Raw genomic sequence first — 24,761 nt, 5'->3', positions numbered from 1 at the left:
AAGGCAAATAAAGTGCACATTCCGTGCCCCTCCCCCTTTTCTTCTCCTAAGGAGCTCTGTACAAATATTCTCTTCCTTTCACAAATCACAATACAAGGTAGGCAGCTCTCCTACATTATTCAAGAACAGAACTACAGAAGTCACATGGTTTTTCCTCAAATGCTACTTCACTAGAAACAAGTGCCCGTGATATCACGTTATCACTTAGCACCATCTTTTTAAAGTTGCAATGTAAATTATGACAAGGAAACAATCGCAGCTTCCAGTTCCTGCTTTTCTTGATGAAAATAAAATGTTTCACCCAGCAGCCATTGCTGCTCTAGTGCTCTGTCATGGTCGTGCCTCTACCTATTTCTGAGAAGCAGAATATGATTCACTTTGACAACAGCAAGTGAGAAGACAAAAACGGCAACATCAGATTGAGAAATCATATTAGCTAGAAGAGTTGGATAAACAGACAATCCATAGAACATTTTCAAATGAATGCTCACCCTGTCACCCAGACCTTCAGATAAACACAATACTTCTTTTTGACAGGGCAACGGGGGGGACGAAGAGTCCCCACCTGGTCACAATACAGTGCAGGAATTAATCTCGAGTCAGAACTGATTTCATGACATTATATTTCATGGGTATGTATTAGTACATGGGATTACTATGAGATGAAATTATTATCTTCTAACAAAGCATAACACTAATAGCAATACCAGGAGTGAGTCCTAGAAGCATATTATGGAGACAGAAAGTATGTGATTACATGCCAGAAGATATCTGATAAACCTGGAACCATGTATATGTATGTAGGAGATAGTAACGAGCTAGTGTACTACTTTGCATTAGAAACTTAAAAGAAGGCCCTGCTTCCATAAAAGACCCTAGAACCCTTTGCTGCAGATGAAGATGGGGATGGGGATGTCTTCTCAATTGTACTGGAGTATGAATCATCGTTTGAGGGACTAGTATTCTCAACGTCCAATGGAAGTTTCATTTTTGCAAGAGATTCTGTGAACTGTTGCATGCTCTTCATGTACATGTCAACTATGTCCTGTTGGACAACTGACTGCTCTGGCTGAAGGTTAACGCAGATCACAGGCTTGATAACTTCATCCTTTGCTGGTGTTTCAGAAGAATTAGCCTCACCACCTGTAACATCTTGGCTTTTCTCCCTATGGCATTGTCTAGGGGATGCCTCGACACTGGTCTCCGAAGGCTCAGAAACTGATTGTGTTGTTGCAGAAAGGGTAGTGGAGGAGCCTGTGGTTGAGACACAACTTAGAGGGCTTTCATCGCGGTGTTCCTCAACCTTATCTGCACAAATTGCAGTACTAGGCACAGCTACACCAAATAGTAGCATCTTGCCATTTTCAGCTTTCGCACGGCTCTCAGAATCTATGAACTTGATCTTTTCAAGTTTAGAAGGAACATCATCATCATTTGCAGAATGCAGTGACATGACGTTCTCAACTTTTATAGGGGTTTCAGAGTCTGAAGTCATCTCGAGATACTTTGAGACCATAATCTCGTCTTCCTTCTCCACATTTAGGTCTGGGAACACAATCTTCTCAAGCTGAGCAGGAACCACATGATCATTTCCAGAATCATCCACTGTTGATGGGGACTTATTGGGTGATGAGATGAGGACAACATCTGGGGAACAACCAGCATATGACAAGGACAAGTGCACAAATCCAGCTGGTGTGTGGAATAGGTCAGTAGATGTCAAGGAGAACTCCTGGACCAGCTTTCCATTACCAATTACAATGTCTACCAGAGGAACAAGGGCAAAGCCAAGGAGCTGATCCTCCAGGTAGTTCCTCACTCTGCTTAACATCCATATCTCGCACTTGAGAGAAGCATCCACAGTTTGCACATCAAGGCGTAGGCTTTCCTCAAATACTGGGTTGCGCCCAGCACTGTTGATCACCTTGGTTGAGCACGAAACATCAGGGCTGCTCGTGAGGCACAGCTTTGCATACACATCCTGCTTGTGATAGATACAAACATTGTGGATGTCGCGTGCTTGGTGTACAAACACATCCAAGTAGCCGACGCATTTGTCTTTTCTGTTAGTGTCAGCAACAGAGTTGGTGGCCCTCCGAGTGATAATTTCAGTGTTCAGCAACTGTGGCTCGGCCACAAGGCCAGTTTGGTAAGTAGCCGCCATCACTGGTGTGCTAAGTATTTTGCTACATACCAAAAAAAAAAAGAAATAGGTTCAATGCCAGATCATAAAGAAAGTTGCTTGGACAAATAACACAGCCTGTAGCCTTGTAAGAAAAAAATATAATGATGGAAAGTTCAGCCTAGGTCAAACTGATAGTCATAGATCTGTTTCAGTACTTAGCTAAAACGATCGGATCTACATCTTCCGGCTCACAATTTTCAGAGCACAATCATGTAAGACTGAAAAGTAGGGCAGCTGCTAGCTCTAGATTTAAAATAAATAGCTGAACCAGACAGAAGCATACGTTGGCCCCTGGCTAGTCTGTAATCAGGAAACTAACTTTTAGGTATTGGGCTAAGATCTGGAGGAATTGTGGCTGAAAGATCTCAGGCAAACGTGAGGGCTAACAAACTTGGGACAGAGAACAGAAGCAGTATCCAGTGTGAAAAAAAAAACGTAAGAGCCTGCACGATTTGACAATTTGCATCTTTACCGATAGCCTAGATTCATGACTGCCATAGATCGGAGAGTGCGTTCAAGCGAACGCACATTTGGTACATCTAATTGGAACCCACTGTCAGTGTCAGCCCCAATACTGGAACCAACGAAGAAGTTGTGGTCTGATAACTCACCCGGTCACGGCGAAGTGCAAACGGGAAAGGAAGCAGGTGGTGCGGGGGGTACTAATAGCTAGGCACGTACCATAATGTCAAACTCGAGTCGGCGAACAAAGAACTGGGATTCTTCTTAGCTCCTGGGCTCGCGCGCACTTGATCAGAAACCCTATCCGTACCGAAAACAAATCTTTTCTGGCCGGAAGATACCGAGGATCATTACCGGGAGATGGCGGTAGTTACCTTCTTCGCTGGGGATGAACGGGGTGAAGTGAGGTGAGGCGACTCCCCCGCCTGTGGAAGGATTTTGCCGTGAAGCGTTGTTGGCCGATGCGAGAGCGAGACGGGAACGGAACGGGAGGGGAAAGGCAAGATATAAAAAGGATGCGCGGCCTTTTGCAGAAAGGCCACTGTTCTTTTTTCACAAACTACAGGTGCTCTGTGACCATGTGATACTCGCTACTAAACGTACAATTCGATAGGAATATGAGAGAAGCTTTGTGCAAAACTGCCAAGGGGTGGCAGTGGGGTGATATGAGCTGAGATGAGAGGTCAATCGAGCGAGATAATTTCGTCAACGTCCCAGCGCAAAGACCTCTAGAAGGAAGGAGCAATTCCTTGTTTTAGCCTTCTTTTGTGCTTGCAATTATTGCAGAGCAGAAGAAGGGATTCGAAGTCCAGTTGATTTCAATTTTCAGCAGGTTTTCAACAAAGTAGCGCCAACTTTTTAGTCCACTACGCTCCCACCAGAGCAGTCTATTTATCTCGGCAAAACAAAAGGTATTTTCTAGATTCCCGCTCGTGCCGATTGAACTGCCGGTTCTCGTTTTCTTCTTCCTCTTATTCCAGAAACCATCAAGTACTACTTCACTCACTACTCTCTCTTTCCACTGTTTCCAGTGAGAGAGAGAGAAGGCTTTGACAAAACTTGGGTAGAAGAAAGCGCCTTTGCTGTTTGTTCCTGTCCAACTCACCGTGTGAACACGGCCAGTGGCTTCAGTCCAAGTGCTGCTGACCAGTGTGGATAATCTCGATGACTTAGCGGCAAGGGTTAGCCAAAGTAAGCGCACACGTCAGCAGACAAAACAATAAGCATCCCCATCATCTAGATAGCAATAGCATAAACCTGGGCCTGGCCCAAAGAAATAAACGAGCTTGCTGGACCAAATAAAGCCTAGCCGGCCCTACAGCGACGCCAGCGGACACTCCACCGTCAAAAATATTCCCGTTACATTATTACTGTTACGCTCTATTGCAGTGCTCAGTGGCAAATGGAAAAGAACAGAGACAAAATGACAGGAGATCGCTTCTTTATTGCATGCAGGGTAGTATATATACAAGTGTTCCCAAGGGGTGTGTCCCTTGGGAATAACTGCCCATGGAAGGATTAGATCACATGTACAAATATTTTGTAACACTCCCCCTTGATCAATCCTAATCCATTTGATCATCTGCAATCTGTCATCAAATTCTTGATCTCCTCAAAAACCCTGTGGGAAAAATAAGGAGTACACAATGTCTTTTGGATAATGAGAATAAGCTCACATAGCCTCCAAAAGAAAAATATGCTTGTAATCATCATGTATAAAAACCCCTGTGGGAAAAATCAATGATGAAGCATATAGCTTTGTTGATATTACCTCGTTAAAAACTTTGGATGAGAAAACCTTAGCAAGGTAAAAACTCATACAAAGAAAAGAGTGTAATATGATGGTTCAATACAGGTCATATATCATAGGGAATTACTCCCCCTGAACCTTGCAAGCACTTAAGTCTTCTCATACCAATCCCCTCAACACATTTCTGAAATGTAGAGTATGGTAGAGATTTTGTGAATAGATCTGCAAGATTATCACAAGACTTTGTTTGCAAGATGTTTATATCCCCTTTTTCCTGAAGTTCATGGGGATAAAACAGTTTAGGAGAAATATGCTTATTGATATTGCTCTTGATATAACCTGTATCCATCTGAACAACACAAGCTGAATTATCTTCATAGATAATTGTTGGTGAGTCAAGAGAACCAATACCACAAGTTGTGAGTATATGATTCACCATTCTACGAAGCCATACACATTCACGTGATGCTTCAAATAATGCAATTATTTCAGAATGGTTGGTGGACGTGGTCACCAAAGTCTGTTTAGACGATTTCCACGATATGGCAGTTCCACCTTGTAAGAATACGAATCCTGTTTGTGATCGGCCATTGTGGGGATCAGATAAATAGCCAGCATCTGTATACCCAATTAAACTAGTATCATTACTTCTCTTGTAAAAGAGTCCTAGATCCTTTGTGCCATTTAGGTATCTGAAAATATTCTTAATGCCAACCCAGTGTCTTTTCGTTGGGGCAGAACTGTGCCTTGCTAACAAGTTTACTGCAAAAGCAATATCCGGCCGGGTATTGTTAGCAAGATACATCAATGCACCAATAGCACTGAGATATGGGAACTCCGGTCCCAATGTCTGTTCTTCATCATCCCGTGGTCTGAATGGATCTTTCTTTAAATCCAAAGATCTGACCACCATAGGAGTCTTTGAAGGATAAGACATATGCATATTGAATTTTTCCAATACCTTTTGGGTATATGTACTTTGATGTACAAGGATTCCAGAAGGTAAATGCTCAAGTTGTAGACCTAAGCAAAATTTGGTTTTACCCAAATCCTTCATCTCAAATTCCGTCGTTAAATGATGACGTGCTTCATCAATATCAAGTTTATTTCCTATGATGTTAAGGTCATCAACATAAATTGATATGATACAGAATCCCACTTTGGATCTTTTGATGAAGGCGCACGGGCAATCATCATTTTTCGTGTATCCCTTACGTAAAAGGAATTCACTCAATCGGTTGTACCACATTCTGCCCGATTGTTTTAAGCCATATAATGACTTCTGCAACTTTACACAATACATGTTGCGCTTTGCCTTTGGATTCGGTACATCTATTCCATCAGGAACTTTCATGTATATATCAGAATCCAGTGACCCATAGAGATATGCGGTCACTACGTCCATCAACTGCAAAGATAGACGATTTTGCACTGCCAAAGATATTAAATATCGGAATGTTATTGCACTCATGACTGGTGAATAAGTTTCGTTGAAATCAACGCCGGGTCTTTGCGTAAACCCTTGTGCTACTAGCCTTGCTTTGTATCTCACTACCTCACCATTTTCATTTCGTTTCCGAATGAAAACCCACTTATATCCCACAGGGAAGATATCACGTGGTGTAGGTATTACAGCAGAGAAAACTTCTCTTTTGTAAAGCGAGGCTAACTCCGCTTCGATTGCTGCCTTCCATTTGATCCAATCCGAGCGCTTACTGCACTCTGCCATGGTCTTAGGATCTAGATCATTTTGAAGGTCCTCAGCAATCTGCTCGGAGAAATATATGTCGACATTGGTAGCTTTTCTATCATATGTTTCACCAGTCTCAACATAGTTGATGGCAATTTCATCATTCCTAAGAGACTCATCAGAATTTCCCAATTGATGTGTCTAGGATTTTCCGATGTCCCAGCCTCGGTTATGTGCACATCCGAGCTGGGTTGTGGATCATCACAATCCACATGATACATTGTATCATATTGGTGTCCTTTTGCATTCACTATTGTTCTTTGCTTCTTAGCAACAGAACAGCGCTTATTCACCATACTTCTCCTCTCTAGGAGTTGAGTGGCCTTATTCGGTACTTCCACTCTTTCTGGTGCATTCCTAGCAGGAATGAATGATTTAGTGACACCTTTGTAATTAGTGAATGCATCTGGCAGTTCATTTGCAAGTCTTTGCAAATGTATAATTTTCTGAACTTGCAGTTCAGTTTCTGAAGTACGTGGATCAGAACCTGGAACACATTGAGTATTCCAATTTATTTCCTGGCATTCTTTTTGGTACTTCAATTCTCCCCCTAATGCCGGGAAATGTTCCTCATCAAAAATAGAGTCAGCAAAACGGGCTGTAAATAGATCCCCTGTTAAGGGTTCTAAATACTTAATGATCGACGGAGATTGAAATCCCACATAGATCCCCACTTTCCTGTGTGGGCCCATAGCTGTTCTCTGAGGTGGTGAGATTGGAATGTATACACAACATCCAAATTTGCGCAAATGGGAAATACTTGGAGGATTTCCACGTACCATTTGTATTGGGGATGTTGAATGGTATGCAGTTGGTCGTAATTGTATAAGGTCAGCAGCGTGCAGAACTGCATGACCCCAACACGACGAAGGCAATTTGCAATTCATCAATAATGGCCTTGCTATGAGTTTAATCCTCTTGATTAGTGACTCAGCCAGACCATTCTTGGTGTGGACATACGGTACCGAGTGCTGTACTTGAATCCCCAGCGCCATACAATAATCATTGAATGCCTGAGATTTGAATTCAGCAGCATTGTCCATTCGGATTGAACTAATCCGATGTTCAGGAAAATTTGCCTTTAACTTGATAATTTGAGACATTATCTTGGCAAATGCATGGTTGCGTGTTGATAGTAAACACACATGTGACCATCTAGTAGATGCGTCAATCAGTACCATGAAATACCTGAACGGCCCAGAAGTTGGCATAATGGGCCCACAAATATCTCCTTGAATCTTTTCAAGGAATTTAAGCGGTTCAGCTTTAATTTTGAGATATGATGGTCTCAAAATAAGTTTCCCAGTTGCACATGCGGTGCAAACAAAATCCTGAGATTTGGGAAAACTTGTTGTGGGCAGATTATGGCCAATTGAATTGCCTGTAATTTTCCTCATCATCCCTACTCCAGGATGACCAAGTCGATCATGCCAAATTTGGAATGCATCAACGTCTTGGAAAATTACCTTGTATGCAACATGTGCATTGCTTTTAATATATGTATAGTACAACCCTGACGTGAGTGATGGAATTTTCTCGCATATGCGCTTGCCATATTTATTCGGCTTGGTCAAGAAGAGAAACTCTTCTTGATTTTCATCATGGGTTTCAATATGAAATCCATTTTGCCGGATATCTCTAAAACTTAGGAGGGTACGTGTAGAATCAGGATACAATAATGCATCCTCGATCACAATTTCAGTACCCATGGGGAGTGTAATAGTTGCTCGACCAGAGCCAACTATCACAGCATCGCGTCCGGCGATGGTCAAAACTTTCCCATCTCTTTTCTTAAGAGTCTGAAAGTATTTGATCTCCCTAAGTATAGAGTTTGTGGTACAACTGTCCACAAGGCATAATTCCTCTTCCGTCGAGTTGTCATCATTATGCATCTATACATAAATAAAAATTCTGAATAAGAATTTGTGTGATGCAACCTAGTACTATACATAACATGATATTTAAATATCACAATGTCGAAACAATATTACAATAATGGTATGGCGACTCATCCAATGAGTTCGCACTACACACAGGACCCAACACTGGTCTTGTAGAGTGTGTTACATCTCAACACATGAGATTGTATACCTCTACTTATTACAACAACATTATAAAGACAGTATAGAACAACCACACAAGCCACAGTGATCATGATCAAATCTCCAAGCATGAGAGATTTATGCCAAATCTCCAAATGGATCCTTTGACATATACTCAATGATCATATCATCAGATTCATCTTCTTGTAGAAGTGGGGGCTTGTTGTCAACCCCATTGAGGTGCTCTTTAGCAAGAGTGTTCTTCAGGTCACCAGAAGCCAGTGAAGAACTTCCAACCTCAATTGGTGCTTCAGTAGAATTGAAATGAGCCTCAAAACCAGGCTTATCAGACTTTGGCTTCTTTAGGGATTGTTGATACAAAAGAACAAGGTGCTTAGGGCAAGTGCAGTCCCTAGCAAAATGGCCCTCAGTACCACATTTAAGGCAAGCTCTGTTGCCCTTAGATGGTAGAGGCTTGCCATTCCCTTTTCCTTTTCCTTTTCCTTTCTTGTGGAATTTGTTCTTATTGAATTTGCGAGGTCCAGGAGGATTCTTGAAGTTTTTCTTGAATCCTTTCTTATTCTCAGTCTTATGCACATTGAAATGTACCTCAGGCAGAGGAGCAGACCCAGGAGGGCGCTGCTGAGCATTCTTTAGAAGAAGCTCATGATGCTTTTCTGCTTGGGTCAATGTGTGCATGAGTTGAGAATATCTCTGGAAATTACTAGAGCGATAATGCTGATGCAATATCCTGTCCTCTGGGAGCATGGTAGATAGAGTCTTCTCTATCTTGTCTGCTTCAGATGGCTCTTTCTCACAAAATTTCAATTTAGAACAAATGCTATGAAGAGCATGGTTATATTCTGCAACAGATTTAAAATCTTGCAGACGAAGGTGGTTCCACTCATGGTTGGCTGACGGCCATATGAGCTCCTTTTGCTGTTCATAGCGCTCTTTGAGAGATTTCCACAAGTTATGAGGGCATCTCTCCATAAGGTACTCTTGCTTAAGGTCCTTATGGATGTAAAGCCTCAGAAGGAAAAGTGTTGTGTTCTTTTTAACCTCATTCACTGGATCAGTACCAGTGATGGGTGCTGCAATTGCATCAATGATCCCACGAGAAGCAAAAGTTATTTCAATATCTGAAGCCCAAGTTGGGTAGTTATGCCCATCAAGGGCGAGTTCCTCGAACTCTTTGGTTGACATGTTCCTACAGTCATTACCATGGACATCCATTAATTTACGCATAAATTAATAGTCACAATGGTGATGTTGTAAGCTCAATATGCAAAATTACATATGTAACGAGTTTCTTGAAGGTTCCAAACCTTCCCATAGAATAAATACTTTGAATTTTAGTAAGCATAGTATAGATAATCCTCAAATTAATGAGGTAGATCTAGTAGTGGGCAAGAAACTTGCTGCCTAGAAGCACGGTCTCTGGGCTGATAAGTTCACGGATGAACAAACCGCAGCCAATGCTTAGGTCTCCACTACACATGCTCTACTGATTATCAAAGTAAAATTCACTAACTCTTACATTTGATATGAGTTGTCTGAAGGTTCCAAACCTTCCAATTGAATAAACACTTTAAATTTTAGTAAGCATAGAGTAGATAATCCTCAAATTAATGAGGTAGATCTAGTAGTGGGCAAGAAACTTGCTGCCTAAAAGCATGGTCTCTAGGCAGATAAGTTCATGAATGAACAAATCGCAGCCAATGCTTAGGTCTCCACTACCCATGCTCTACTAATTATCAAAGTAAAATTCAATAACTCCATATCCTGTTATTTTGGATAGCACGTATAGGTAATCATCCCGAGGGATGTAGACCTCATAGAGATAGGCATTCCAAATGCTGCCACAAGCATGGTCTCTGGGCTACTAAATTCTATAAAGAATTTAGTGCAGCCAATGCTTAGGACTCTATCTCCCTATGCTCATGATCCAAAATAATGTAATTTCATTTTTGCATAAGTTTTATTAAGTCTGAACTTAATAAATGCTATATTTATATGCAAACATAAATGAATGCGTAAATCATAGCTAGTAGAGGTATGTGAATTATTAATGTAAAACAAACAATAATTCACAAACTAAAATCTGCTATATTTACAATAAAACAGATATGTCTTTACAATATATGCAGTCTAAATTGCGAATTTAGACGCCTAAGATAACTGTGAATTGAAAATGCATATAAAACAGAGTCTTATACAGAAATTCAGAATTTAAAATGGTAAAACAGGCCATTTTTTGCTCCTGAAAAGTAGCCCAGGCGGCCTGCCAGGCGGGCCTGGCAGCGGCCAGAAGGCCTGCACGCCGGCCCAGCCTAGCTGGCCGGCCCAGGCGGCCCAACAGGGAGCCAGGAACGCCTATTATAAAAGGGGGCGGTTAGGGTTTTCAAAACCCTAACCGCCCAGCCACCATGCCGCCGCCAGGGGCCGCCGCCGGGGAGTCCCAGGCTCCCAGCCGCCAACAGCAGGGGCCTCGCGCCCGCGCCTAGTGCCTCTGGAGGACGCGCCGAGCGCGCCTTGGGGGCCCGCGCCGAGCGGCTTGCTCCTCTGCCGGACGCGCCGAGCGCGCAGGAGTGCCCAGCCGCACCCGCCAGCAGCAGCCACGGGGCCGCGCGAGCCATGGCTCGTGGCGAGCCTGCGCCGAGCGCAAGCGCCCGCGCTGGTGGGCCGTCGCGCGCGCTCCTGGTGCCGCGCCGTTGGGCCGCGCGCCCTGGAAAGGAGCCGCCGTCGAGCGCCTCGGGCGCCACGCTGAGCGCCGCCAGGGTGGCTGCGGCCGAGCGCCCTTGGCTGGGGGGCCCGCCTGGCAGCCATGGCCGCCGCGCCGGTGTCTTTGGGAGCCGCACCGAGCGCCGGCTGCTCCGCAGAGCGTGCCCGTGCCGGGGCTTGCCGCGCCTCTGCGCAGTGCAGCGCCCTCGCCGAGGCTTGCCGCGCTGCTCCCCACCCCCTCCCCCCAAACGGCCGACGCGACGGCCGGATCGAGGGCCATTAGGCCCTCCCGTTGGAGGAGGAAGATGAGGCCATACCACTTGGGCGATGGCCAGTGAAGATGATGCGTCCACGTGGAGCATCGACGGCACGCGGGGGCTGCCCACGACGGGCAGCAATTGTCCCGACGACCGTAGGCACTGGTGGAGATGGCGAACGACGAGCAACTGCCGCTGCAGTGGGCGGAGGTGGTGGTGGTGCCGCCAAATCAACATCCATGGGGGCCGATGCAGACGATCCCGCGTCAAATACCGGCGCCGGTGGCGACGGGGATGCAGTGGGGAGTCCACACTCCACCACCGGCAGCGGAACCACCGCTGTCCATCCATGGAGAACGCAGAAGTGCACATTTTGCACTTGCACTCGGCGTTCAGGGATCTCATGCACCGGTGGAAGCGCTGCGGCTTGACCAGCGGCGAACGCCTCCAACATCGAATCATCAACAATGTGCAGAACTTCGCGCATACGGCGTATGCGCATGGAAATGGTATGTTCCATACCTTGCTGTTGATGTGCAGATCGATTTTGCTGTTCTTGTCAAGAACAGCGTGTTCTTCCACTTCCCCCTTCTCTGATTTCTCCTTGAGACGGTGCTGATAACGTGTTACGCTCTATTGCAGTGCTCAGTGGCAAATGGAAAAGAACAGAGACAAAATGACAGGAGATCGCTTCTTTATTGCATGCAGGGTAGTATATATACAAGTGTTCCAAGGGGTGTGTCCCTTGGGAATAACTGCCCATGGAAGGATTAGATCACATGTACAAATATTTTGTAACAATTACACTGTCTTTCATGGTCCCCCACTCCCCCTCCTCGTGGCACAAGTTGGCCTTTACAGTTTGCCCAGGGAACTGGCCTCAGCTGCACGTCTGCACCCTTGTTCTACTTGGAACGTGCCCAAAACTAGATGAGAGATGAAACAACACCCAGAAGACTTGGGCGTTGGTCTCGACGCTTCACAGAGCTTGAAGTTCGGACGGCCAACTGCGTGCAAAGCAAAAAAAAAAAAAAAAAACCGAGACGGCCAACAGTGAAGGACAGGTCAAACCGATCAAATCCGACACTAGACACTTATTAGATACATATCTTACTCAATGATTCATAAGGTTGTCTCCACAACGTCCTCTATATATCCATCATCTATATCTATCATTTACATTATTCTCTAAAACGTTTCATCCTTTATATCTCCTTCCTCTCCAACAACGTTCTCTATACGCAAATACCTATATTAGAGATATCTTTTATTTTTTTATACCTATATTAGAGATATCTTTTATTTTTTTAATTTTTGTACATACGTATTTGTCACTCTCTAATGTATTGTACATATTTTAGTTTTACTAAACTGGTTATTTAGGATGCGTTTTGTTACAATGATAGGACGAGACGGGATAGGATGATACCTCAAATAAAGTTGTTTTGGTTCAAGGTTAAGGGTTGGGACATGACTATCACAGTGTTGTCCCAATTATCCCTCAAAATTAGAGGGACGAGAGATGACGCCAGAGGACATCCCTGTCATGATTGTCCCGCAACCAAACACACCATTAAAGTATTCAAATAGATAGGGGGTCGTTTAGAGAAACTCTATATATAGAGAATCTAACAACGTTCTCTAAATTTAGAGGACCATTTAGATGACGCTGTTGTAGAATGTAGAGAACTGTTTGATCCTCTATGTTTAGGGTAGACGAGCTTTTAGAGTAATTTGTTGGAGCCAAGCTTTGACCTAATTCGAACCCGAATCTGCCGACGTTTGAACACCTGGAACCAAACAGGCGAGCAACGAGGTGGTGCCGTGGTGCGGATTGCAAACGGCGGGGAAGGATGCGACCCAAATTGGGCGGGACATTTCCCATTTTCAGTTGTCGGGACTGGCCCAAAGACCAGCGCAAGGTTCAGGCCCGCTTATCAATAATAAAAAAAAGAACAATTGAATTTATACCATTAAAAGATCAAAACTTTAGATATATACCATAGATATATACCATGGACCCCACATGTCATTGACTTATGTGGACCCACATGTAAGTGAGATAGTAATGGTATGGATCCAAAGTGATGATCTTTTAATGGTATGGATCCAAATTTCCCTAAAAAAAACTAGACCGCCGCTCGGCCCAACGCATCAATTCCGCTTCGGCACTAGACCACCACTCGCCGACGCCGCTCCTCCCTCTTCTGCTTCTCCCAGCGCCGCCCGCCCCCGCCGTTCCCTCACACGCCGCCCGCCGCGCAAGAGCCGCGACCTCGTCACGTCTGCCCGCTGGTGCCGTGGCCCCGTCGACGTCCGCCCGCACAGGACTCTCCGAGTGTGGGATTGAGCCGTACTTTTTTTTTTTGGTGGCTCGGGCCGAGATCCGGTACTGTATGAGGGTTGCCAACTAGACTTTAAGATCGCTGATTCAATGGAGGCCTCCGAGGCAGCACCTGCAGCGGCGGACACCGTCATGGAAGCAGAGGATGTGAGCGGCGGGAAGGGCGAATGGTACGTGCTTGGGGAGCGGGCGCTGATGGTGCCGTACACGCGGGAGCACGTGCCGCGGTACCACGACTGGATGCAGGACCCGGCGCTGCTGGAGGCCACCGCGTCGGAGCCCCTCTCCCTCTCGCAGGAGTTCGAGGTCCACCGCTCATGGACCCTCGACCCTCTAAGTTCCGCACCGCACCCCCTCCTTCCGGTTTGCATCGATTTAGTTTTGTGATTGATTTGGCCCGATTTCTTTTTTGCTTGCTTGTTTGTTCGCAGAGCACACTTTCATAGTGTTGGATAAGGAGCTCATAGAGGGAGAGTTCGTGCCGGGCAACCCGCACATTGAAGGTTCATTTCTTTGTTCTGCCCATTAGCTATCTGTTAACTGTCATTTTTGGCAATTATGCAACGGGTCCCGAAAATCATGCCTTGGTTGCTGCCATTATAATGTTAAAAAAAGTATATAACCTAAATTTGCACTGACTTACATACATTTGTTCTTATGTTCTGTAGATGATATAATCAAAACATGCATCTCTAATTGGTAGAGAGCATAACCCTAATGAGTTTATGGAGTTATTGACTAAAAATTGTATGCATGTTTTGATATATTATTTTGCTTGGATGATTGTTCATCTGTCGATTGAAATATCTTTCAAACACAATATGTTAGTGATCCTGTTTTTTTTCTTTATAAATAACATGACAATTCATATTTCTTTGGGGGAAATTATCTGTGGCACACTGACAAAGAGTGGCTTTAGCTCTTGGACACTAGAAATGGTACTATTTATCAGAAACACACTAAGAAACATTGGTTATTATCAGCGGCACAACGCAGCGATACAAATTTCCATTTTAGGAAAAATCTTGCACACAAAGTCTTGCTGGAAATGAAATTTTTAAGCGTTGTGGTGTGCCCTAGATAATGAACAACATTCCTCAGTGTGTTCCTGATAAATAGTATCATTTTCAGTGTCCAAGAGCTAAAGCCACTCTTTGTCAGTGTGCCATAGATAATTTCCCCTATTTCTTTTGGCACCAATGACACAATATGGTACGCGACATTGAGATCAGTACAAGATTGTATCCAAGTAGGGTACTCTCAATCTAGGAGATAATTGCATTTTTAGGACTCCAAACATAGCGCTTAACATTATTGCCATCCCAAACATTTATTTCTTAGAAACAGGACCATAAACATCTACTAATTGATTAACCTGCCATTAACCATATTTGCTTCGTTTTTCTAATTCATCTCCATGTATTTGTGGTCTACGAGACACTTTTGCCCCTCACGCAATAAACAAGCAAAGTATAACCGGCAACTCTACAGCATGCATACATTAATCTTCGTCATCGTTCGGATGCTCCTTGACATTCTGAATTTGATACATTAATCTTTGTCATCGTTTGGATGCTCCTTGACATTCTGAATATGAGATTAACCATTAACATTCTCCCAGATTGAATCAGTTCTTGGCAACTCGTGTCCTTCCGGTCTCAATGACTTCCGGTCTCAGGAACGGATTGAAGCGAGCTGCACCAGGAAAGTAGTGAAAGTGATTAACTCGCCCCTAAAGCCAAACAATAAATACGAGCGATGTAGGTTGTTCATTTATTTATGTTCTTGAGCCTAATTGAAGCAGACTACCATTTCAGTTTTTAACATGTTCTGAATATTATTTTTGGGCAAAAAGCAATCATCATCAAATACAACCCTCCAACTCTAAAATTTTCCATTTTCACATGTAGAACTCATACTGGGATCTATGGATTTACCTATTCTTGTTTTGCTCAAAGAGATGGCCGTACACTTGGAACTTCTTGTGCCGTACACTTGGAACTAATACTGGGATCTATGGATTTACCTATCCTTCTTGACGTCTAGAATTTTTTTGCATGATTTTCACGACACCCAAGGAGGAGGTACCCTACGTCCAATTGAACAATTAAAAGATCCTGTTAGCACATATCTTGATTAATGGAATAGATTGGATGTGTTCGATCAGCATCAGAACTTGTAACAGTATCTGCCAAGCAGAGATTCGCAGGCCCTTTTGCTCTCTGAAAGTAGGTCATCAGCCGCAGGGAATTAGCAGACTACACTGATATTTCTTGGCACGGGGTCTAGGCATGCCTTGCCCAGTGCTGGAGAGGCTGTGGCCAATCCGGCTGCGATGGGCGATTCTTCAATCAGATCGCTCCTCCTGTCGTCCATGGCGGCGCGACAACAATAGACGAAGAGTAGACGAATCGTAAACAAGAATAGTTTTGGTCAAGAATCATGCACAAGGGTAATTGTGTCTCCTCAGGCGCAAACTACGTGCAAACGAATTATAAAAGGAATATTATACGCTCAATGGCAGTATAATCAATTAGAAGATCTTTGTAATCCTATTTATATGAAATAAATGTTTGGAATGGCATTACTGCAAAGCGCTATGTTTAGAGTCCTAAAAATGTAATTGTCTCCTCAATCTAGTAGTTTTGGTTTTGTTAAGTTCCCTTTTCAACATCTGAATCTTATTTGTACTTACTATGGTTTTGGTTGCCAAAAGGTTTTGTGCTAACACTGATACCTTACCTATTGCAGCTATGGTTGGTGATGTGAACATATATATGAATGACTCTGATGATGTGCAGATCGCGGAGATAGAGATTATGATAGCTGAACATAAGAGGTACCTTTCCTATAATACTAATCATGTCACTGTTACCATCCTTGACGTCTTCTCTGCATTTGCATTGTCTGCACACATTTTTACATGGCTTTAATAATCTAATGTGGACATCTTACTTGATTATTTTGTAACCCAAATATTTTTTTTGTAGATCAAACAAATTGTTGCAGCTAATTTGCTAGTTCTTTTAACTTCATATCCATTTTACTAACCACATCACAAGCATTGCATAGTTTATTAACCTGCAACTACGTGATAATCCAGTACGATTATGCTATCTCTTGGCAACTGATTGTGTACTGCAAGACAGACAAACTCTACCTAGCGCATGAATCTCTTCTCTACCTCATTTACTCCTTGGCTCATGGTCCCAATTTTTTTTTGTCATGATCTTGTTTTAATGTAGTGACAGTCTGACAGAGTAGTTGAAGTAATAATTACATGTCACATGAAAGTAGAGTAGATGCTGAACTAAAGATTAAAGGGGGATGTTTTGCCATGAGACAGAGGTACTGTCTGGTCGTGCTAACTAAAACTTCCACCTTTTCTTGTGGCAGCCGTGGGAAGGGTATTGGTCAAGAAGCAATCTTACTGATGATGGCAATTGCAGTAGAGAAATATGGAATTCACACGTTCAGGGCAAAAATTAGCGAATCAAATATGGCATCGCTTAAGCTCTTCAGGAAGTTGGTGAGCACTCTCTTTTGTCGTCTTCTCGTCTGGTCGCTAGTTTGCTTGATCAGAATTATATTTCTTTGGTTTGGATACAGGGCTTCAAGGATGCTTCATACAGTGTGGTGTTCAAGGAGGTATGGACTCGATTTGATACTTTATCTCACTTTAACAAATCTGTGAGCATTACAAAGAATAGCTTCTACTAAATTATATCACAGTTCATCAACAGTTCATCAGTCCGATAGCAAGCAAAAAATGTACATCGAAATTCCAACAATCACTTTTAATACTCCTAAAAAACATCAATTAGTCAAAACTCATATCTTTCTTTCAGGTGACTCTGGAGGCACCCGCTGACTCACTCCCGTTGAGATTTCCTCTGACCATTGGAGACTGGTGACGTCTGACATGCCCCAAGCTAATTCCATGCAGACGACACAAGAAGCTAATGCTGTTTGTCTGTACTATCTGACCAAAATTTACTCGGGCTGATATTGTATGAAAAATTGAATAAAACAGTTGCACAGTTGTGATTCAATTGCATTAGACCAGTCGGGTTTTTCATGTCACTATTTTGAAGACCCCATATCTTATAAACAAATGTAGACAAGTTTTATCTCATAAATTTTTTTTATCGTATCTCTCATCATCAATAATACTACCTCCGTTCACAAATATATGACACCGTTGACTTTTTTCGAAAACTTTGATCACTCGATCTATTTAAAATATTTATTCAAAAATGTAAAATTGTAAGTTAAGCACAAACTATCTTAAGTGATAAAATAAATCAAAAAATTATAACTCGTTATTTTTTAAATATGACAAGTGGTCAAAGTTTTTTAGAAAAATTAACGGTATTATATATTTATGATCAAGTTTTTTAGAAAAGTCAACGGTAACATATATTTATGATCAGAGCGAGTATATGCCGCAACAATTTATTTGATGTTCTGGAAACTCCTATTGAGACTAGAGATGACAATAGGTATTCGAAACCCGAATACCTGACGGGTTTTATCTATCCGCGGGTATGTTAATGGGCAAGAACCTGTATCCATTGGGTAGACGAGTACGAGTACGGGTTGGTACTACCCATACCCATCTACACATGGGTAAAATATACCCGCATCAATACCACTATAACCATCTAATAGAGCCTATCTTAGCTAAAATAAAATCCTTTTCTAACTATCATTTGTCTAGCTACTAAGTTATGTAATTATATGATTTGTTATATGTGAAGCTAAACTTTTTTTATGTTTATTTAATATTTTGAGTGATTACTATATTGGAATTTAAGACTTTTCTAGCGGGTACGGATTACCCGATGGGTTAAATTACTCACGCGGGTACGAGTATGCGTATAATTTTATACCCACGAACATATATGGGTAACCCGACAGATAGAGTTCTTTTTAATAGGTACGAGTATAGAATGATACTACCCTATGTGTATGTACCCCGTTGTCATACCTAATTGAGACTAGCCTTACCGGTTACGGCAATATGTAACAAGTTGCATTGAATCTGAACGCAATTTATGGCGGGTAAAATGACACTGGATATATCATTTTGTTGCTCATTCATGAACCATGGTACTATTTGTAATGCTAGCTACTGCAACTGGTATTTGTGCACATTTTATGCTCAGCTGCGATTTTTTAGGGTGTGAGCTACGGACGATTATTATTAGCCTGGAAAAGCGCCAGACATTTTTGGTTTGGGGCTTGGGCTCATATTGTATAGCTGTAAGCAGCCCAGCCAAGCCCAGCTACTGAGGAGACATACCGGACCTACGCGTTAGAATCGTCCCAACTTGGGTAGCACAAACCCTTGGGCCTAGCCGCCACGGCGCCTGATGAGTGAACGAAACGGGAGACGATAACGAGACAGCAAGAGCCAAGAGGTGAGAGAAGGAGTGAAGGACCGAGGAGGGAAACAGAGAAGATGGCGACGAAGCGCGACACCGAGTCGGACGGCGAAGGCTCCAACCCCGTCGGTGGTGGCGCGACTCCGCCGCCCCTAGCCGCCGCCCCTGTCGTATGCCTCCTCCGCTCCGCCGGGGACTTCGGTGGCGGCGCCTTCGTTGGATCCATCTTCGGATATGGTACTTCCGTGTTTTTCGATTATCTTGTGCCCTACCGCTCTTCTCGATTTTCAGTGGTCGTCTGGATATTTTCTGCTTTGTAGAATTTTGGTTCTTAAGGAACTTAATAATAAAGGATATAAACGCCCTTTCTCCCTACTATAGTATTTGCTTGAATGCTTTCACGGCATAAATTTGTTTTTCTCGATGCCCAACAAATTAAGTTACTTTAGTACTCGTCGGTGCAGCAGTGACGCCTTCCACCCCATATGGAAGCCGCCGGCACTGCGTCTATCCTTTTTAGTCCTCGGTAGTACTGTTCCCGGCTGTAGTTGCACATCTCATCCAAATCACATGACCACTGAATTTTAGATCTCTGCGTTTGTTTACTCAGTGAGCCCCTTGTTACTCTAGTTGCGAAGAGTGCAATCAACATGGTTTGTTTATTTTTTTTTTGTTTTACACTTGTGGAGCTTTCCCTTATATAAAAAAACTGATTCCTTCCTCAGGACAAGGCTTGATCACCAAGAAGGGTTTTAAGGGCTCATTCAGCAATGCAGGGTCCTCTGCCAAGGTTAGTTTATCGTAGTTTTTGTTCAAATGTGCGTTTCTGGATAGCTGTTCATAACACAAAATATCTTGGATTAGACTTTTGCAGTTCTCACCCCAACTTGCTTGGGACTAAAAGGGTTTGTTGTTGTTGTAGTAGACTTTTGCAATTCTCTCTGGCGTTCAGAGTTTGGTTTTGTGCTTGTTGCGAAGGCTACGTGGCAAGGATGACAGTACGTATACCTTGTTATCCGGTCATATATTTGTTAACATATCTGAACTTGTATGTGTAAATATGAACTGACATGTTCTGTCGGCAGTTGTCAATGCTGGTATAGCTGGTTGTTGTACTGGCCTCGCTTTGGGCTTTCCAGGTATTACACTGAACTTATTATTATTATTATTATTATTATTATTATTATTATTATTATTATTATTATTATTATTATTATTATTATTATTATTATTATTATTATTATTATTATTATTATTATTATTATTATTATTATTATTATTATTATTATTATTATTATTATTATTATTATTATTATTATTATTATTATTATTATTATTATTATTATTATTATTATTATTATTATTATTATTATTATTATTATTATTATTATTATTATTATTATTATTATTATTATTATTATTATTATTATTATTATTATTATTATTATTATTATTATTATTATTATTATTATTATTATTATTATTATTATTATTATTATTATTATTATTATTATTATTATTATTATTATTATTATTATTATTATTATTATTATTATTATTATTATTATTATTATTATTATTATTATTATTATTATTATTATTATTATTATTATTATTATTATTATTATTATTATTATTATTATTATTATTATTATTATTATTATTATTATTATTATTATTATTATTATTATTATTATTATTATTATTATTATTATTATTATTATTATTATTATTATTATTATTATTATTTGCTTACTAGTGTTACATGAACTGTTTGGATTGAGATAGCTAGTGCCATGCTTGGGTAGAAATCCACCGATTGGAGGATGAATCTTAAATGTTCCATTTTGGATGTGCATATGTGCAATTAAAACTTCTGTTCTTGAAATGAATCAGAAGCTATCTATTTCATGGGTTAGACACTGAGGATGAAATGAGAAAGGGTCCATGAACTTTTCTCATGAGTTCGTCGTAATTATTTTTACAGTCAGGGAAACTAAATCTTTCATGCATTATTTTGCGTGGACTAGTGATTAGCACAAGTTATATCAGGCAATTCATTTCTGCTAATGAGTTATGAATCGGGCTAGTGGGTTTATAAATATGTTCAGTTGAACATTGACTCAATTTCACAAATTGACATCAGCACCTTTTTAGAGAAGGGGTACCCTTCTTTTACAAAGAAAACAAATGTTTGATAAATCGTAATTTGCTGGGGATTGTGACTAGCGCTTGGCTAGTGGTATGCTAGAAACATTTTTATGTGTTGCTTGTTAGTTTCCAGTGCATGTTTCATTGCTTTCTGGCACTAGTCATGGCTATTACTGCATTACATTTTAGCGCTCGTCTGTTAGTATATGGCCAATTGTTATGAGTTCAGGTGGAAATGAGTATTTGTGCATCTGCTTCCCTGAACTGCTATTTTGGAGACTGGAGTCCGTTATTCTAAAGCTCATCTTCAGTTCTTGGGGATTTTGTCTTATAATTCTCTTCCATGTTTGCGTCCCTTTTATCAGGGGCGCCACAGGCATTGCTCCAAAGCTGTGCCACCTTCGCAGCATTCTCATGCATCATGGAGGGGCTCAATAAGCAGCAGGCTGCAATGGCTCGCACGCTTGGAGGGACTGCCGCGATGGCCGTGCATGAGAAATGTGGTGTTCTGCCCCCGTTCACGCTTCCACCTATTCTTGATGCATCTGATGCTTTAGCTTCATGCTGCTTAGCGTTAGTAAAGCCTAAGCACTAGACTACACAATAGAGGGCGTGAGCGATGGCGAAGAAGGGTAACTTCAATCTTCGGCTCTTTATTGTGTTGACCCCAGGTTATATGAATTATGTTTTTGGACAAGATGTGTAACGTGCCTAAATTCCAGGGTTTTTTTTGGCTTCATCGGACCAGGTTTCCCTTGATGGGTTAACGTTGCAGCATGCCCTTGCGGATTCCGCTGGGTCTAGCATATTTGTATGGGATAAAAGATCATAAATATTTGCCTGAATGTTCGGTTTCCTTTTAACATCTTGCACAAGTGAAGTCACTGACGTGACAGTTTTTTTTCAGAATATAAACTATAAAGTAGTGACGCAAGTAATGTTGGGTCACCCAACTACTCGATAGAAAAAGTGTCCTAAGAGGTCAACACAAATACAGGTTAGAATGTTCTATCATATATATCGATTTAACTTCTGGTATTACATAAAAGATAGGTAACTGAGATATGAGCATGGAGGTAAAGATACACAAATGAGATATTCACTTTTTCATCGCCCTTAGCTTGGATTCCTCGTGGTGCAAATAGTAAGCCTCTAGACGCAACAGAGATTGAAGGAGCCGTCCTATCTTACGTCCTCCTACTCGGTACAAATTATTGTCCAATCAACATGAAACTAACAAAACTTATATTATTATTTTTTTCAAAAAATAGATATACTTCATTATTTACTCTACTAATATATCAAAAATTTAAGTTCTTATTTATCCTACATTAAATTCTTTTTATATTTATTATCATAGAGTAAACTAGAATTTGAAATTCAATATATTGGTATAATAATTAATAAGATATATCTATATCTTTGTAATAGTTTGAGTATATGTCAATTGTACGAAAAACTTGATTACACAGTAGTTTTTGCCGTAGAGTATTGCTCTACAATACAACTGTATCTTACTGCTATTTTCACCAAAGATGGTGAGGGCTGGGCATTCGGTTTTTTTTTTTAAATTACGGTTCGGTTTTTCGGTTTTAAAAAACTTCGGTTTTCTAGACATTAGAAACCAATCGGTTTTCTAGAAAATGAAAACCGAGAACTTCGGTTTCGGTTTTTTACTAAAAAACCGAATACCAAACTTATACTCAAAACAACACATACAACAAGTTTATATGATAGATTACACATAATTTTAAAAAGTAAAAATTATATAGGTACAAATATTTAGAGATACATCATACATCACATATAAATAAGTGAATAACAATTTAATTGCTTCACACATTTAGTTCACATAATCGAAAAGTCAAATTTTAGAATTGATAAAGTTTGGTATTCGGTTTTTTGGTATTTCGGTTCGGTATACGGTGAAAACCGATTACGATACCGAAAACCGAACTTCTGAGATACAAAAACCGAAACCGAACCGAACTACCGAAAAAACCAAAATTTCAGTTCGGTTCGGTACGGTTCGGTTCGGTTTTCGGTTTATGGTAAAAAAGTGCCCGCCCCTAGATGGTGTGCTCCCAAGGGTGTCTTGCGCTTCTAAAATCATGTCTCGAGAATCAGGGCAGCCGGCAGAGACCAAGTCATCACCATCGTTCATCAGTCACCGTGTAATAAGTTTATTTATTATAGAAGCTTTGGATGATAAGACACGGCGCGGACGGTGCATCCGATGCATGCATATATATCGTTAGCCTGAGAAGAAATCGCATATACTGAGTGCTGGCCATGTTTGAGACGGCAAAACGCTGCCGACGTCGACGCCAAATGCTCAGCATGTATATTGTAATCCCACTGGCCACTGTATACTCTATATAGCAGACCTCTCGCAAGCATCACCCGCCGGACGGACGAACTCGGAGCTTCCAGCAACCTCAGCTCATAGCCGCATTCGCCTCTGCAGCGGGAGCGCACAAGAACGCAGGCTCCCACGGCCCACGTGTCCTGCTTTCGACAGATGGCGCGTCGGAACGACCACGTGTTATCCCTCCTCGGGGCAATGGCGGCGCTGGTGCTGTTTGCGGCCGCCGGCGCCGCAGCCCAGGGCTGTGCGCCGGGAAACCTCCAGCCAGGAAGGTCGTTCGAGCGGTGCGCCGACCTGCCCGAGCTCGGCGCCAGCCTGTACTGGACGTACCACCCGGCGAACGGCACGGCGGACCTGGCGTTCCGGGCGCCGCAGAGCAGCAGCGGCTGGGTGGCCTGGGGCATCAACACCGAGCGCCCCAGCAGCATGGCGGGCAGCAGCGTGTTCGTCGCCTCGCTGGGCGGCGACGGCGGCTCGGTGTCCGTCCTGGCGACCTACCTGGAGTCCACGTCGCCCGCCCTGGCCAACGGCACCCTCAAGCTCGACGTGCCCGTCGCGCCCCTCGCCGAGTACGCGGCCGGCGCCTACACCGTCTACGTCACGGTGGCGCTCCCCGGGAACTCCACGCAGCAGAACACGGTGTGGCAGGCGGGCCCGCTCAGCGCCGGCCAGATCGCGCCGCACCCGATCGCCGGGCCAAACGTGCAGAGCACCATGGTGCTGGACTTCCTGTCTGGCGGCAAAAGCACAGCGCTACCCAACTTCGACGTGCACCGTCGTAGCTTGAGGAGTTTCCGGGGATGAAAGGCTATCCCATGCGATCGTGAACATCGTCTAGTTCAATGTCTCAAGCATAGAGATACATTAGATGTGTTTAAATTATGTGTCTTACTTTATTTATTGTATCAATCAAAATATTCAATAAATTAAATTGATCAATTAGCTTGTTTTCTGTCTCGAGTATAAAACTAAAACACAGTGTCTTTGTTAAGATATATATCTTGATTTTTTTTACATTTATTCACTTAGACGCTCGAAGACACAGCTAAGACATTCGTTGGGCATGTCCTTACAATCAAGTTCTGTATGATCAATGTGGGGGTAAAGGGACTCTTGTGCCCGGCCCAGCACGCGAACGTTAGAAAAGCCAATCAAATTTCAGTGATTAGGTTCAGCACGAAGCTAGCTAGAGGTACCCTAACACATGGGCCAAAAAAAAATGGGAGACCTATTTGAAAATGAAAACCAGTACGCAAGCAAGTTCATGTCCCTGAAACAGGACAGCAAGGCAGCAAGTCACACGCACGGTACACGGATCCGAGGAGACCAATTCATCATCGT

The 24,761-nt window shown here is 42.3% G+C and overlaps 4 protein-coding genes across 8 annotated transcripts; 3 read left to right on the top strand and 1 right to left on the bottom strand.

The window, feature by feature from the left end:
- LOC100280161 (uncharacterized) lies at positions 1-3,403 on the bottom strand. Of its 4 annotated transcripts, none has more exons than NR_158742.1 (3): positions 2,867-3,101; positions 492-2,186; positions 1-376 (listed from the first exon to the last, which is right to left on the bottom strand). NR_158742.1 is itself a non-coding variant. In XM_008660299.4 (3 exons), the coding sequence occupies exon 3, from the start codon at positions 2,162-2,164 to the stop codon at positions 845-847; it is 1,320 nt and encodes a 439-aa protein (XP_008658521.1). In that variant the 5' UTR covers positions 2,165-2,186; positions 2,867-2,918; positions 3,022-3,220; the 3' UTR covers positions 58-844. The 4 variants fall into 4 exon arrangements, 2 of the variants coding, with proteins under 2 accessions (XP_008658521.1, NP_001353049.1); XR_002264757.3 differs by having other exon boundaries at positions 58-376; positions 3,022-3,403; XM_008660299.4 differs by having other exon boundaries at positions 58-2,186; positions 2,867-2,918; positions 3,022-3,220.
- A 9,941-nt stretch (positions 3,404-13,344) lies between these two features.
- LOC100217178 (uncharacterized) lies at positions 13,345-17,661 on the top strand. 2 transcript variants are annotated; one of them, NR_158748.1, is made up of 7 exons: positions 13,345-13,851; positions 13,946-14,017; positions 15,136-15,231; positions 16,266-16,353; positions 16,911-17,043; positions 17,124-17,162; positions 17,363-17,661. NR_158748.1 is itself a non-coding variant. In NM_001366130.1 (6 exons), the coding sequence occupies exons 1-6, from the start codon at positions 13,605-13,607 to the stop codon at positions 17,426-17,428; spliced, it is 645 nt and encodes a 214-aa protein (NP_001353059.1). In that variant the 5' UTR covers positions 13,345-13,604; the 3' UTR covers positions 17,429-17,596. The 2 variants fall into 2 exon arrangements, 1 of the variants encoding a protein (NP_001353059.1); NM_001366130.1 differs by lacking the exon at positions 15,136-15,231 and having other exon boundaries at positions 17,363-17,596.
- A 1,303-nt stretch (positions 17,662-18,964) lies between these two features.
- LOC100193849 (uncharacterized) lies at positions 18,965-21,790 on the top strand. The gene is given in 5 exon segments (NM_001138930.1): positions 18,965-19,138; positions 19,627-19,691; positions 19,827-19,899; positions 19,987-20,040; positions 21,418-21,790. Coding segments are annotated over 5 exon segments (582 nt in total). The 5' UTR covers positions 18,965-18,978; the 3' UTR covers positions 21,648-21,790.
- A 1,678-nt stretch (positions 21,791-23,468) lies between these two features.
- Positions 23,469-24,359, top strand: LOC100286361 (AIR12). The gene is given in 1 exon segment (NM_001159248.1): positions 23,469-24,359. A coding segment is annotated over 1 exon segment (651 nt). The 5' UTR covers positions 23,469-23,573; the 3' UTR covers positions 24,225-24,359.
- The last annotated feature ends 402 nt before the right edge of the window (positions 24,360-24,761 follow it).

The sequence above is a fragment of the Zea mays genome, chromosome 9 (assembly GCF_902167145.1).
Source record: "Zea mays cultivar B73 chromosome 9, Zm-B73-REFERENCE-NAM-5.0, whole genome shotgun sequence".
Taxonomy (NCBI): domain Eukaryota; kingdom Viridiplantae; phylum Streptophyta; class Magnoliopsida; order Poales; family Poaceae; genus Zea; species Zea mays.
Note: the sequence above shows the minus strand (reverse complement) of the source record. Positions and strands in the feature narration are given on the sequence as shown.